This window comes from Myotis brandtii, unplaced genomic scaffold (genome assembly GCF_000412655.1).
Source record: "Myotis brandtii unplaced genomic scaffold, ASM41265v1 scaffold1834, whole genome shotgun sequence".
Taxonomy (NCBI): domain Eukaryota; kingdom Metazoa; phylum Chordata; class Mammalia; order Chiroptera; family Vespertilionidae; genus Myotis; species Myotis brandtii.
Window position 1 is genome coordinate 150,051 of NW_005356811.1, and position 14,725 is coordinate 164,775.

General features: G+C 40.8%; 1 protein-coding gene across 1 annotated transcript; it reads right to left on the bottom strand.

Annotated features, from left to right (window-relative positions):
• Window positions 1–3,263: 3,263 nt before the first annotated feature.
• On the bottom strand, window positions 3,264–4,253 carry LOC102252294 (olfactory receptor 7A10). Its single transcript, XM_005864000.1, has one exon. It carries the CDS (start codon window positions 4,251–4,253, stop codon window positions 3,264–3,266), a length of 990 nt encoding a protein of 329 aa, XP_005864062.1.
• Between the last annotated feature and the right edge of the window lie 10,472 nt (window positions 4,254–14,725).

Sequence of the window (14,725 nt, forward strand, 5' to 3'; positions counted from 1 at the left end):
TAGAGGGATAATACCTCAACATAATAAAGGCCATATATGAAAAATCTATAGCCAACATCATACTCAATGGACAGAAACTAAAACCACTTCCCCTAGAACAGGAACAAGACAGGGATGCCTGCTTTACTACTCTTATTCAACATAATGTTGAAAGTCCTAGCCACAGCAATAAGACAAGAAGAAAACAAAAGGCATCCAAACTGGAAAGGGGGAAGTAAAATTCTCATTATTTGCAGGTGACATGATATTGTACGTAGAAAACCCCAAAGACCACCAAAAATCAACAAGATTTAATAAATGAATTTGGCAATGTAGCAGGATACAAAATTAACACCCAGAAATTCATGGCATTTTTACATATCAAAAATGAATTGTCAGAAAAATAAACTAAACAAACAATCCCATTTACTGTAGCAGCAAAAAATTTAAGATAGTTAGGAATAAACTTAACCAAGGAGATAAGACACTCGTACTTGGAAAGCTACAAAAAAGAGATAGAGGAAGATATAAATAAGAGGAAGAACATACTGTGTTCGTGGATGGGTAGAATAAAAATTATTAAAGTTCCATACTACCCAAAGCAATCTATAGATTCAATGCAATCCCTATTAAAATACCAACAGCATATTTCACAGACCTAGAAAAAATACTCCAAAAATATATATGGAACCAAAAAAGACCCCAAATAGCTGCAGCAATCTTAAGAAAGAAGACCAAAGTTGGAGGGATCACAGTACCAGATATCAAGTTATAATACAAAGCCACTGTAATAAAAACAGCATGGTACTGGGACAAGAACAGACATATAGATCAATGGAACAGAACAGAGCACCCAAACAGAGCACTAAATTGACCCAAACCATTATGCTCAATTAATATTTGACAAAGGAGGCATGAGTATACAATGGAGTCCAGACAGTCTCTTCTTTAAATGTTATTGAGAAAATTGGACAGCTACATGCCAAAAAGTAACACTAGACCACCAACTTAAACCATACACAAAAATAAACTCAAAATGGATAAAAGACTTAAATGTAACATGTGAAACCATAAAAATCTTAGAAGAAACCATAGGGAGCAAAATCTCAGACATCTCTCATAGCAATATGTTTACGGATATATCTCCTAGGCCGGGCAAAGGAAACTAAGAAGAAAATAAACAAATGGGTCTATATCAAAATAAAAAGCTTCTGTACAGCAAAAGAAACCATCACAAAATGAAAATTGAGCCCACTGTATGGGAGAACATATTTGGCAGTGATACATCTGATAAACGGTTAATATCCAAATATATAAAGGATTCATACATGTTAACAAAAGGAAGACAAACAATCCAATTTAAAAATGGGCAAAGGACCTAAATAGACCCTTCTCCAAAGTGGACATACAGATAGTCAAGAGACATATGAAAAAATGCTCAAAGTCACTAATCATCAGAGGGATGCAAATTAAAATGATAATGTGGTACCATGTCATACCTGTCAGAATGGCATCTGTAAATCAACGAATGACAAGTGCTGGCTAGGATGTGGAGAAAAGCGAACCCTAGTACACTGCTGGTGGGAATGCAGACTGGTGCAGCCATTATGGAAAACAGTATGGGGTTTCCTTAAAAAATTAAATGTGGAACTGTTACTTGACCCAGGGACCTCACTTCTAGGAATATATCCTAAGAAACCAGAAACACCAATAAGAAAGAATGTATGCCCCCTTTTGTTCATAGCAGTACAATTTACAAAAGCTAAGGTCTGGAAACAGTCCAAGTACCCATCAGTCGATGAGTGAATAAAAAGCTGTGATACATTTGCACCGTGGAATACTATGCAGCAGTGAAAAAGAAGGGTACCTTACCCTTTGATACAGCATTGGAGGGACCTGAAGAGTATTATGCTAACTGAAATAAGCCAGTCAGAAAAAGACAAATATCACATGATCTAACTCATATGTGCAATCTAATGAACAAAGTTAGCTGATGAACAAAATAGATCCAGAGATGTAGAAGTATGGAACAGATTGCTGAATCTCAAAGGTAAGGTAGGTGAGTGGGAAGAGATCAACTAAGGAACTTGTATGCATATAGGCATAACCCATGGACATAGACAATAGGGTGATGAAGTCCCAGGGTGGGAGGGGGGGCCAAGGAAGGCTATAACAGGTCAACTGGAGAAAAAAGGGGACATATGTAATATTTTCAACAATAAAGTTTTTTTAATGAAAAAAAATCCCATGATAATGCCATTTTTCTCTTCAGTCATTCTTTAATCATTAAAAATGAATAAAATTTTGTGCATAATAGGGAGAATTAGTAGATGCAGCTGATAATGATCATTCACCATCCCCTTCATGCTTACGGAACCTTTAGAAGGGGAGAATCTGTATTATTTAATAAAAAGAGTCACATTATAGACAACTCTGAAAGTTTTCAAACAGAAACATAAAGATAATTGAATAAAACATAGAAAACACCAACCAATTTTCCATTATACGTATAAACCCCCTTACAAATAGGCATCATTCCTCCATACTCCAATGAATAGATGTACAGCATGAAGAATAAATATTTTCATAGTAATACAGTGTGTGATTTAAAAATTTGGTTCATCGTATTGAAATTCATCTGTGATTTTAAGGCGGTAATAAGTCAACCTATTTATTAAAATTTGTCTTTCAGTGAAGAGTCCCTCTTGGAGACATGGATTCGATAATCATTTTGCAAGTGGGAAAGGTAGGGATTGTGAACACTAAACAAAAAACCCAGAATCTTAACAAGGAGAATACAACCCAGTGATCTGCTATTAAACACACTTTTATGTTAGCGTCTACATTATCAGGAAGAGCAGTTAAGATAGTAAATACCAAAAACTGTCAGTCATAAAAGTGAAAAACACCTGTCTCAGATTTTCCTCTCTTTTCAAATTGTATAAAATTGCCTTGGTCATTAAGAGTATTCTTTGCCATAGGAATAATGCAATTCAGGATGATTATTTTAGTAAAAAATATCTATATTTGTTAAGATATATGTAATTTAAGAAATATCCATATTGTTTCATTAGGTAAATGAAATTTTCCAAATATATCTGATCCATGATGGAAATAACTTTAAGAAAAGAGAAAAACAACAAAGAGAAGAATTGCTGAATATATAAGAGAGCAGAGAACTTAATTGAGTTACATAAATTGAATGGAGAAGATGAGGTCAAAGAAATAGAAATTACAGGAAATAAAAGGAAAGAGCAAGTTCTGCTTCCATAGTCTGACCATCATCACACTGTCTGACTCTGCAAACATGGGCACATCTGCAGTCTTCGGACAACTGACCAGTTTGTAGTTTCCTTCACAAAGAATGTTTTCAGAGCCTGTTTGATGTCTTTGTTCCTGAGACTGTAGATGAAGGGGTTCAGCATGGGTGTGACCACGGTGTACATCACCGAAGCTATGGCACCTGAGTGTGAGCTGTGGGTTGCAGCAGAGCTGAGGTACACTCCTAGGATCGTACCATAAAATAAGGAGACAATTGAGAGGTGAGACGCACAGGTAGAAAATGCTTTGTACTTCCCCTGAGCTGATGACATTCCATGTATGCAGGACACTATCTTAGAATATGAGTAAAGGATCCCAGCGAAAGGACCACCAACAAGCAGGACAGCTGTAAAATACAACACCGTGTTATTAAGAAAGGTGTCAGAACAGGCAAGTTTGATAAACTGATTGAGTTCACAGAAAAAGTGAGGGATTTCCACGTCCATGCAGAAGGACAGTCGTAATGCCATTAAGGAATGTAGGAAGGAATGCAGGACACTCAAGATCCAGCATATCAGCACCAGCAGTCCACAGAGCCGAGGGTTCATGATGACTGTGTAGTGCAGGGGGTGGCAAATGGCCACAAACCGGTCATAGGCCATCACAGTCAAGAGGAAAACATCCAACCCAGCAAAAAGTATGAAAAAATACATCTGTGTGATGCAGCCTGCATAGGTGATGACTTTGTTCTGTGTCTGGATGTTCACAAGCATCTTCGGGATGATGGTGGAGGTAAACCAGATGTCTAGCAAGGACAGGTTGGAGAGGAAGAAGTACATGGGCGTGTGGAGGTGGGAGTCTGAGCTGACGGCCAGGATGATGAGCAGGTTTCCAAACACAGTGATCAGGTACATGGAGAGAAAAACCCCAAATATAAGGGGTTGAAGTTCTGGTTTCTCTGAAAATCCCAGAAGAATAAATTTTGAAATTTGTGTAAAATTCACTGGTTCCATGTGTTGGAGGTGACTACCAAGAAATATTAAAATAACATGAATAAATTTCACACAGTGTTGCATTGCTCACATACTTGAAATGCTACAATTCGTATTTTGTAGACCAGACATTAATTTTATTATTTTGTGTATATAGTCCCCTGTTGGGGATATACAGTGACCCGCCTGATATGGAGTGTTTGTCCCAATCACCTGTACATCTGAGGGGATCATGTATTCTACAGTTTTATTGAGAATTTCTTCATGTTTCTCAGGAATGTAAATTGAGTGCTGACCATGTTTAGGCACTGTCCAGGTTGTGAGAATAGGGTGCTGAAGAACAAAAGTCTCTACAATCCAATGAGGGAATGAATGTAGAAGGAACAATAAAACGATAAAATACTTTAGATGGTGGCGGTGGTATGAAGAGAAGGAAAGTACGACTAAAGGAGAGAATGAGTAGGGAGTTCTGTTTTTCATGGGTTTGTAGGTAGTTCTGCAAACAAGGTGACATTTGAACAGAGACTTCAAATAAGTGAAAAGGGGAACATTCTGAGTTGTCCTAAATTAAATACACTGGGGCTAGAGAGTGTGAAAAAAACTATAGTAGTCAACCAGCTAAAAGCTGTGGCCCACTTATAAAAGACTACTCACATTAATGAATGTATGTTGGAACTTGAATCAACTTCTGTAGTGACCAATAGATGCCCCTGCATCCTTCACTGCATGAGCCTTCAAGACTATTGCCTGCAACCAATTAAATGTAGTAAATATTTCTTCCTTGGTACCTGTCCTAGAACTGCCCACTTTACCTTCTCCTGCTGCCCCACAGCTATCAGTAGTCGATGTAAATTCTTTAAAAAAAAAGTACCTCTTTCTTCCCCAAAACATAAAGTGTAAAGAGCCCTCAGCTCCAGGTCAGTGGACATGACTTTTCTACCTGGCTCTGCTGCTGGTGGTTTAGACTTCATGCCCAATCACCTGGTACTTTTGTGGCTGGCATTTGGCTCAATAAACATTTTTTTGTTTATTGAGCCAATAAACAAAGATTTTTTAACTCAAGAGAGGAAGAGATATATAAGTAGATGTGGGAAAGTGTGAGCCCTGCAGAGGGACTGGCCCATGAAAAGGCCCTGAGGAAGGAGGTGCTTCTTTCAAATGTTCAAGTAAAAAACTATAGTAGTCAACCAGCTAAAAGCTGTGGCCCACTTATAAAAGACTACTCACATTAATGAATGTATGTTGGAACTTGAATCAACTTCTGTAGTGACCAATAGATGCCCCTGCATCCTTCACTGCATGAGCCTTCAAGACTATTGCCTGCAACCAATTAAATGTAGTAAATATTTCTTCCTTGGTACCTGTCCTAGAACTGCTGCACTTTACCTTCTCTTGACGCCCCCACTGCTATCAGTAGCCAATGAAAATTCTTTCAAAAAAGTACCTTTTTCTTCCCCAAAATATAAAGAATAAAGAGCCGTCAACCCCAGGTCAGCGGACATGACATTTCTACCCCGCTCTGCTGCTGGTGGTTTAGACTTCATGTCCAATCACCTGGTTCTTTTCTGGCTGGAATTTGGCTCAATAAACCTTTGTTGTGAATCAACTTTTGTAGTGACCACTAGATGCCCCTGCATCCTTCACTGCATGAGCTTTCAAGACTATTGCCTGCAACCAATTAAAAGTAGTAAATATTTCTTCCTTGGTACCTGTCCTAGAACTGCTGCACTTTACCTTCTCTTGACGCCCCCACTGCTATCAGTAGCCAATGAAAATTCTTTCAAAAAAGTACCTTTTTCTTCCCCAAAATATAAAGAATAAAGAGCCGTCAACCCCAGGTCAGCGGACATGACATTTCTACCCCGCTCTGGCTGCTGGTGGTTTAGACTTCATGCCCAATCACCTGGTACTTTTGTGGCTGGCATTTGGCTCAATAAACATTTTTTTGTTTATTGAGCCAATAAACAAAGATTTTTTAACTCAAGAGAGGAAGAGATATATAAGTAGATGTGGGAAAGTGTGAGCCCTGCAGAGGGACTGGCCAGTGAAAAGGTCCCGAGGAAGGTGCTTCTTTCACATGTTCAGAAAAAGTGAAGCCAGGTTAGAAAGTGAATGAGCATGAGGGGGAGTGAGGAGAAGTGGTGGCAGACACGTTGAGGAGTGAGGTGGCCTCTCTGCCACTGCTGATACCTCTGGCACAGGGACTTCCTCATCCCCTTGGCCTCTTATGCTCTATTATTCTTGTTGCAAAGGTGTCCGGTGAATGGAAAAAGATCCCCTCCTTAGTACCTACTCTTGATTGAGTTTAAGTCCCATATTGTAAGAACCACCTTGGAGTGTATGAGTGCAACTACCCCTGGTCTGAGGACAGCTCACATCTACAAATCACACACACACACACACACACACACACACACACACACACACTCCACCTCCACCACCACCACCACCACCACCACCATGTCTGTCTCAGCCCTAGCCATCCTGATGATGCTAGGAATGGATAGAACACAAGCTGACCCAATCAGTGATCTTTCACCTGTCAGATGTAGAAATGTTTCTGGATATTCCAATTCTTAAGCCTTCCATGTACAAATGAATTTGAGGTTCCATATTTGATGGACATTTTATGCCCTGTATTTAATAAAACATAAAGAAATCTGTTCAATGAATGGATAGGAGAGTATGTGGGAGGGTAATGAATTGGTTGAGCAGGAATAGAGATTTAATGAGCTCAGGTGATCCCCAAGATACTGTGAGGAAGAAAATCGTCTTGGTTCTGGCAAATAAATGCAGTAAAAGATTTGTTTTCTGTACCTTTTCCATAGTCATTTGACCAATTTGTTTTTATGTGGCCCAATAGTGGATGAGGTTAGCCCCTTTCTTTCTTTCCTTATGTGGCACCAATTCTATCTTATTTGGGGGCTTTGGGTTGTCATCTCTTTTTTGACACACCCAGGATGCACCACTCTGTTCCTGGTTCAGGTCTTCATTCAGCATGCAAAAACCTCCCCAGACCATGCTTTACAAATCCTGCCCACACCACAACAGTTCTACCTATTTATATGGAATAGTTTTCTTCATATGTTTCTTCCTGAGGACATTATTTTTAACAAATTTATTTCTTTGTTTTATGCCCTTGTTGTTTTATGGCATGACCCAAAAGAGCAGAAATTACACCTGCTTTGTTCACATAAATTTTTCACAAAGGTAAATGTTTAGATGTGCACTTACATAGAAAGAAATTAAAAAATGTGAAGTGATAAAATGAAAAAGTGATGAAGAGATAATGTAACCAGGTTAAAATGAGTAGTTTTAAAACAACAATAGTAAGCAAAATGAAATGGAGGATTAAATACTAACTGAAACATGATATAAAATGGCAATAATTTAATAATATCACTATAGGCTAACAATTAAATTGTAAAGACTTAGAGCTAAAAGAGCATACTGTTCTGAGAAGGTGCTGAGTTAACTGTTCTTTCCATTAATCTGGAATTAAGTCTCCATGCATATGAACATTTACCATATGGGAAGGTTACACATCAATTTAGTTGAAAAAGATTGAATTGTGACATGAGATCTGGCATAAATGGCTATCAATCTGAAAGAATATGAAATTGGTCCTCACCCTCAGACATCTGCCAATATCAGAGAATATACACTCAGGGTAAGAATAACCAATACATTTGTTATGAACATCAGAAATGACATATAAAATTTACTGATGGGAAAAACCATTTCAAATAAAGCAAAAAACTCACTAGTAAGAAAATAAATCTATTGAAATAAAATTTAAAAAATTATGGTAAAAAATATCCTACAGAAGTCAATTGAGTAACAATGATCTATAGAAACTATTTGAAATGCTATTCAAAAATGGGAAAGTAACACATGGGCATATATTAACAATAGGTAAATCAAAATGGTGATCTAAGAAATGAAGTTTGCTGAAACTGTGTAATAGTTTGATAAAACAACAAGAAATGGCTTTTGCACTCATTAGATGGGGAAAAACTGGAAGAGCAGTGACGTTGATTGAGGTTGGGACTTTCCAATTGGTAGCAAAAGGGGGTCCTCTAATTTTATTGGCAGAAAATAAAGTGTTACAACTTTAGAGAACAATCTGAAGCCAGAGATAAATATCACAAATGATGATGTTATTTAATTCAGATTATCTCAGCCTCAGCACTGTTGATATCTGAGGCAGATCCTTCTCTGTGGTGATGTCTGTCCTGTGAATTGAAGGTTGTTTAGAGCAGCACGCCAACCATTGGTCCGCAGACCACTAATGGTCCATGAGGTGCAAAAGATTGGGAATCACTGGTTTAGAGCACCCTGCCTCCTCACACCCCTCCCCAGTGTGACAGTCACAAATCTCTCTGGACATAGATCAATGTTTCATAGGGGACAAAATCACCCCTGATCAGAACCACATTTTGAAATTAATAATTTAAACATCTTATAGCATTGATATGACAGCAATTTAATGATGAAGAGTGTGAAAGACCATTAAAAGTGTGGGTAGCCATTACCCTAGGAACTCTTATGTAGCCATTGAAATAAATAAATTGATTCATCAAGCAAACAAACACAGCAATCTCTTGCCTCTGGACTAAGTAGAATGTACTCTCAGGTGACAACAGGTAAATGTTCCTGGCTTCTATTCCCTATGACCCTCTCCTGCAGTGTCATGTGGGTTATTGGACTCACCTGGATTAGATCTCTGAGAGGAAGGTCATTGTGGGGACAAGTGAATTCCTCCCCAAATGGTTGATGATAGAGATTGAAGTTCTGTTCACAGGCAAGACAGCAGGAAGGTGTGAAGCATCAGTCTCCAGCCAGAATTAGGCCTCCAAATATATAACAATGACAACTAAACATAACCATGCTACTCCCAGCCTCAGTTTACAGAAGCTGAGAGACTGGAGAGGAGAAGTTATTTATAAATCCCTGTACCTGCTCCTCAGGCACATTTCCTTCTTGTTACTCCCACTCTAAGCACACGATTTCCCTGGGAAATAATGTTCTGGACAGAAAGGAAAATTTTTCCAGATTCACTGTTTCCAACAGACCAGGTTACAAGTCATGTGAATTCAGTTTGGGTTTTTTTCCATTTACTCCTTCTCCATGAACTCTCCCCTCATCCAGATCTGTAAGTCTCCTAGCATCCCATCTCTACTCTGAGTTGTGTCCTCCAAATCTAAGATTGAGGAATCTGTCTGCATTAGGTCTCTTTGTCTTTAGCACTGACTGTGTTGGGGACACAGTCCTGATAGGTCTGGAAAATTCCTGTTCTCATTTTCAACAAGGGAAGAGCTAATTCTTTAGACAATAAATGTTGGTCACTACACTTGTTGGCTTTCTGACATTTTTGCTATAACAATAAGGAGTTTTGTACTTCCATCACAAGTTAAGACTGTCATTTGGTCCCTCATTATAAAAATGATTGTTAATTCTAAAAAAATATTTAGATCTTTTTATGCACTGTAAACTGAGGCTAACACCCTCTAGGACTGTCTGATTTATTTTTTATTAGCAACTTACCACGAGAAAGCCCATTTATGAGCTCCATCACATTTATGAGCTTCATTTTCTATTGCAGAAATGGGACTTGGAGAAGTTTAGTGATCTGCCCAAAGTTAATATCCAAGTAAGTGATGGACCTCCATTATAATTATGTCAGATGCTTCTAGGGCAGCGCTATCAACCAGAAATGAGTTCTCCCTGGGACTGTTAGGCAATGCCTGAATAGAGGACACTAAATACCTATGATCCACAGGAAAGCACCCACACATGGAATTATTATTCTGTCCCCAAAATTAGCAGTGACACCTGTTCTAGGCCAGCACCTCTCCACTTCATAGTGCATATAAGTCACCAAAGTTCATAGTGCAAATTCAGATTTTGATTTGTCTTAACTGAGTCCAGGGACTGCATTTCTGACAAGCTCCCAGGTGGTGTTGATGCTACAGGTCCTCCTGGTCTGTGGACCACAGTGTGAGTAGCTAGGCTGTGGCTCTGTGTCAGAGTCAGGTGGAAATGGTTCTAGGTTGTCTGAAACAAAAATCATCTTTGCATATAACTTTGAAGGAATAGTGTATTCACTTATAGAAGTTGTGTTAAATACTGTTAGTTTCTTATATATAAGGACACTTCAGTGATAGAAAACAATGCATTTCTGAAAAGGACTTTGTAGCAGGCAGAGTAAGGGCCTCCAGAAGATGTCCACATCATACCCCAGTAATTTTGAATATGATAATTTTATGACAAGGGGAGGATTGGGGTAGCAGATGGAACAGGCTTGTTAATCAGCTGACTTTAATATAGAGAATGAGCCAGGCTCATCCAGGTGGGACTAAGGTAAGCGCAGTGGTTCTGTTAATGTTGAAGAGAGAGACAAAAGATTTGGTCTCAGAAAGATTTTGAAAATGCTACCCAGCTGGCTTGAAGATGGAGGAAGGAACGTGAGCCAAGCAATGCAGGCAGCCAGCCACACGGACAATCATTAGAAAGAGACAGATCCTCCCCTGAGCCTGAAGGAGCCCAGCCCTGCACACACCTTGATATTAGCCACTGACACTCATTTCAAGTTTCTGACATCCAGTCTGTAAGAGCATAGGTTTGTTTGTTTGTTTTAAGCAACTACTGTGGGAATACTTTACAGCAGCTATAGGATTCAATGTAGACATTTATTCAATAAAACTTGTTTGACAGAAGCTTCCCTTGGGTCAGGGCATTTCATGTTAAACACAGGCATGAAGTAGAAAAGGAATTTTAAGTAGATTTGGAGATATCTCCCTCCCTCTTTTGCTGGTACAGTAAAGGCCTCACTGCATAAATGTAAACTGTGCTGCTTCTGTGGCATTAAGAGTTAAGGTAGAATGGGTGACCTTTATTTCTCCATCTACATAATGACAGTGACTTTTTTCTCAGCACCCTATATCAGTGCCGTGGAAGTTGGTCTGTCCTCAACTTACATTCCCCGAATGCATGCCAGAATTTCTCATTACAAGTAGAGACCACTGAGGGAAGAGGCTGAGTGTGGGGTAGGAATTCCTGTCAATTGTTCCAGCAGAGACAAATGGGTAACAAATCCAAGAATATATGCAGCCCTGCCAATAATAAAGTAATTAATTCAAACTGAAACTATTTAGTATTCCTCTTCAGACTTATTAAATACTTTTTTCATGTGAATACACAGCATCAGAGAAGATACTGCAATGAATGTCTCACAAATTGCTATTGCAAGGGACCAACTCCTTAACTGGTCGGATCTTTCCAACAAACACAAAACATGCTCAAATGCACACCAACTTTGAAATTTCATACAAACACTCTCACTCCACTGCACTGTTCTTCCTACCTAATTTTCTATTACCTTCTTCCCAAAAAACAAATCTCAGATATATTTTCATTTTACTGTAATCATTTTACGCATCTCACTCATTCCACAGTGTTATCCAACTGGACTCCCATTCCCAGCACTTAATTGTCAACTACGGTCCTTGTAGTGCAGATTCAAACACACACACACATCTTTCTTATTCTATTAACTAAATTAATTACAAATTGGTTACTAACCAAGAATACTGACGCAAAGATATCCTGTCTCTGAAACAGGCTGTTTGGACTCCTATGTGACTCCAGTAAAAGTTCTAAGGTTCCATCCTCTGTGACCCTCTCTTGATGTATCTGCTGGGCTCCCAGACTCACCTGGATGGGGTCTCTGAGAGGAAGGTCTCCGTGTGGAAATCTGAATTGCCCCCTGGATGGTTGATGATGAGACTGAAGCTCTGCCCCACAGGAGACAGCAGGAAGGAGTGAAGCATCAGTTCCTGAGCAAGCTTGGGAATCAAAAGCAGAACCATGTCCTGCCCCCCAGCGTTGTACAAACTGAGGACTGCACAGGGGAGATATTTACAGCTCTCTCTATACCTGACCATCAGGCACATTTCCCTTGTGTTATTCCAACCTCTAAGCACATGATCTCCCTCTGGGCCTCTGGAATAAGCAAAAAGGAAATTTTTCCTAATGGTTCACTCATCCCAAGAGACCAGGCTGGAAATCAAGTGAGCTGTTTTTTATGACTCCTTCTCTTGAGCTCCCCTGCTTTCCAGAGGTCTAACCTTACCCATTCCTGACTTCATGTTTTCTTCAAAGTCTGCTTTGGGGTGGGACACAGACCTTATATCTCTAGAAAATTGCTATTCTCCTCCTTAACCAGGCAGAACCACATTTCTTTGATATGCAATACTGTGTACCTCCTTGTTTGGCTTCCTGACACATTTGTCAAAATAACTGGGGACTTTATACTTACATCACAAGTTAAGACCTATTATTGAGTGCCTCATAAATTATTTATGAATTACATTTAGATATTAGATATTTTTATACTACATGACCTGAGCTTAGCATTTTATAGGAATTGTATGGTTTAATTTTTAGAAAAGTCCATTCTATGATGTAGTATTATTATGAACTCTCTTCCCCATTGCAGAAATGGGGCCAAAAGGAGTTTACTGATGTGCTCAAAGCTCAAACTGATAAGAGATGGGGTTTTGTTTGGAATTCTGTCAAGATGTTTCGAAAAGCTTTCTCTGTGGGGCAGTGGTTCTCAACCAAAGGTGACTGTGCCTCAGGGGTTATTTGGCAATGTCTGAAGGATGCTGCTGAACACTGACAATACCCAACACAACTAATTATCCTGCCTCAATTGCCAACATGAAAAGGAGAGAACCCTTAATCTAAATCAGCACTTCTCCAACTTCTCCAGCACTATCTCAAACACAATGAGATATCATCTCACACCTGTTAGAATGTCTATGTGCATATGAGTCACCCAGGAGTCTAGTTTGAATGCAGAATCTGAATTATCAGGTCCTGATGGGCTTGATCTTTTGAGAATCAATGTCTGTGTGATGCTGATTCTGCAGGTCCTGGTCTGAGGACCACTCTGAACAGCAATGCTGTGGCTCTGTGTTAGAGTCACAGTTGCATGTAATTTTGAATAAGTAGGATTTTCACTCATTCTGGAGGCTATCATAAATTTACTAGAGGCCCAGTGCATGAAATCCATGCAAGGGGAGGGATGTCCCTCAGCCCAGCCTGCACCCTCTCCAATCTGGGACCACTCAGGGGATGTCCAACTGATGGTTTAGGCCTGATCCAGAAGGGATCAGGTCTAAACCGGCAGTCAGACATCACTCTCACAATCCGGGACTGCAGGCTCCCAACCGTTCGCCTGCCTGCCTGCCTGATTGCCCCTATCCGCTTCTGCCTGTCAGTTTGATCACCCCCTAAATACTCCTCAGCCAGCCTGATCGATGTCTAACTGCTCTCCTGCTGGCCTGGTCACCCCTAACTGCCCTTCCCTGCTGGCCTGATTGCCCACAACTGCCCTTGCACAGGTGTGGTCCCTAGGCCTCCATTTTGTGACCACATGGGGTGGTCATCTTTGTCCACATGGGGGCGGCCATCTTGTGCGAAGGCATGACGGTCAATTTGCATATTACCTATTTCTTATATAGGATTGTTCACTTATCCTATATAATAAAAGGTTAATATGCAAATTGTCCCCTTAGGTGGGAGTTCAACCGACCAGGAGTTAAACCAACAGGGAACTCGACCACTTGCTATGATGTGCACTGACCTCCAGGTGACAGCGTGGAATGATGGAAGGCCCTGGCTAGTGGCAGGGAAGGGAGGCCTGGACCAGCAGCCAGCAGCTGCTAGGAGCCCTACCCATGCATGAATTTTGTGCACTGGTCCTCTAAGTTTCATGTAAGGATTCATGAATAACACTATATAATAAATTCCTGAAAAATGCCTTCTTCAATTATTTTATACTAGAGGCCCAGTGCATGAAATTCATGCACAGGTGTGGTCCCTAGGCCTGGCTGGTGATCGAAGTGTGAGCATTTGGCATGGAAGGGCAGGTCCCAGTTGACCTCTGGGCCCTTGGCAGCACTTGGGCCCCCGGGCCCCTGTGAGCCCCCTCCACCTGAGTCATGGCTCCTGAGTCCCCACACAGAGATGCAGTGAGCACAGCTGGACACCATGGACCGAGGTGCAGCATGGGCCTCTGAGCTGTCCAACGGTGCTGCATGGAAGCTGTGAGGACATTGCGCTCTCTTCTGGCCTGCCTCGTAGACTGGCTCCTGTGCAAACTGACAGGGAGCCCGACTGGCCCCTGTGGTCCTGGCGGCTGCGGCCCAGCTCACCCAGAAGAAGCCACGTGGGTTCGGGGCTGACTCCTTGTGGGCGCCCAGCACCTGAGCGCAGGGGCTTCCCTGCATGCAAGCCCTGGCGTCCCAGGGGAGGGTAAGCTTGGCCGACACTCCACATTCTCATTGCACTTCCATCCCCATCACCCCCACCCCCAGGTAGCCTATGAGAAGTCGCCTGCCAGGTTCCGCGCTGCACCCTGGTGGTCAGTGTTCATCATAGCAAGAGGTCGAACTCCCAGTCAAATTCCTGGACAACAACCACCC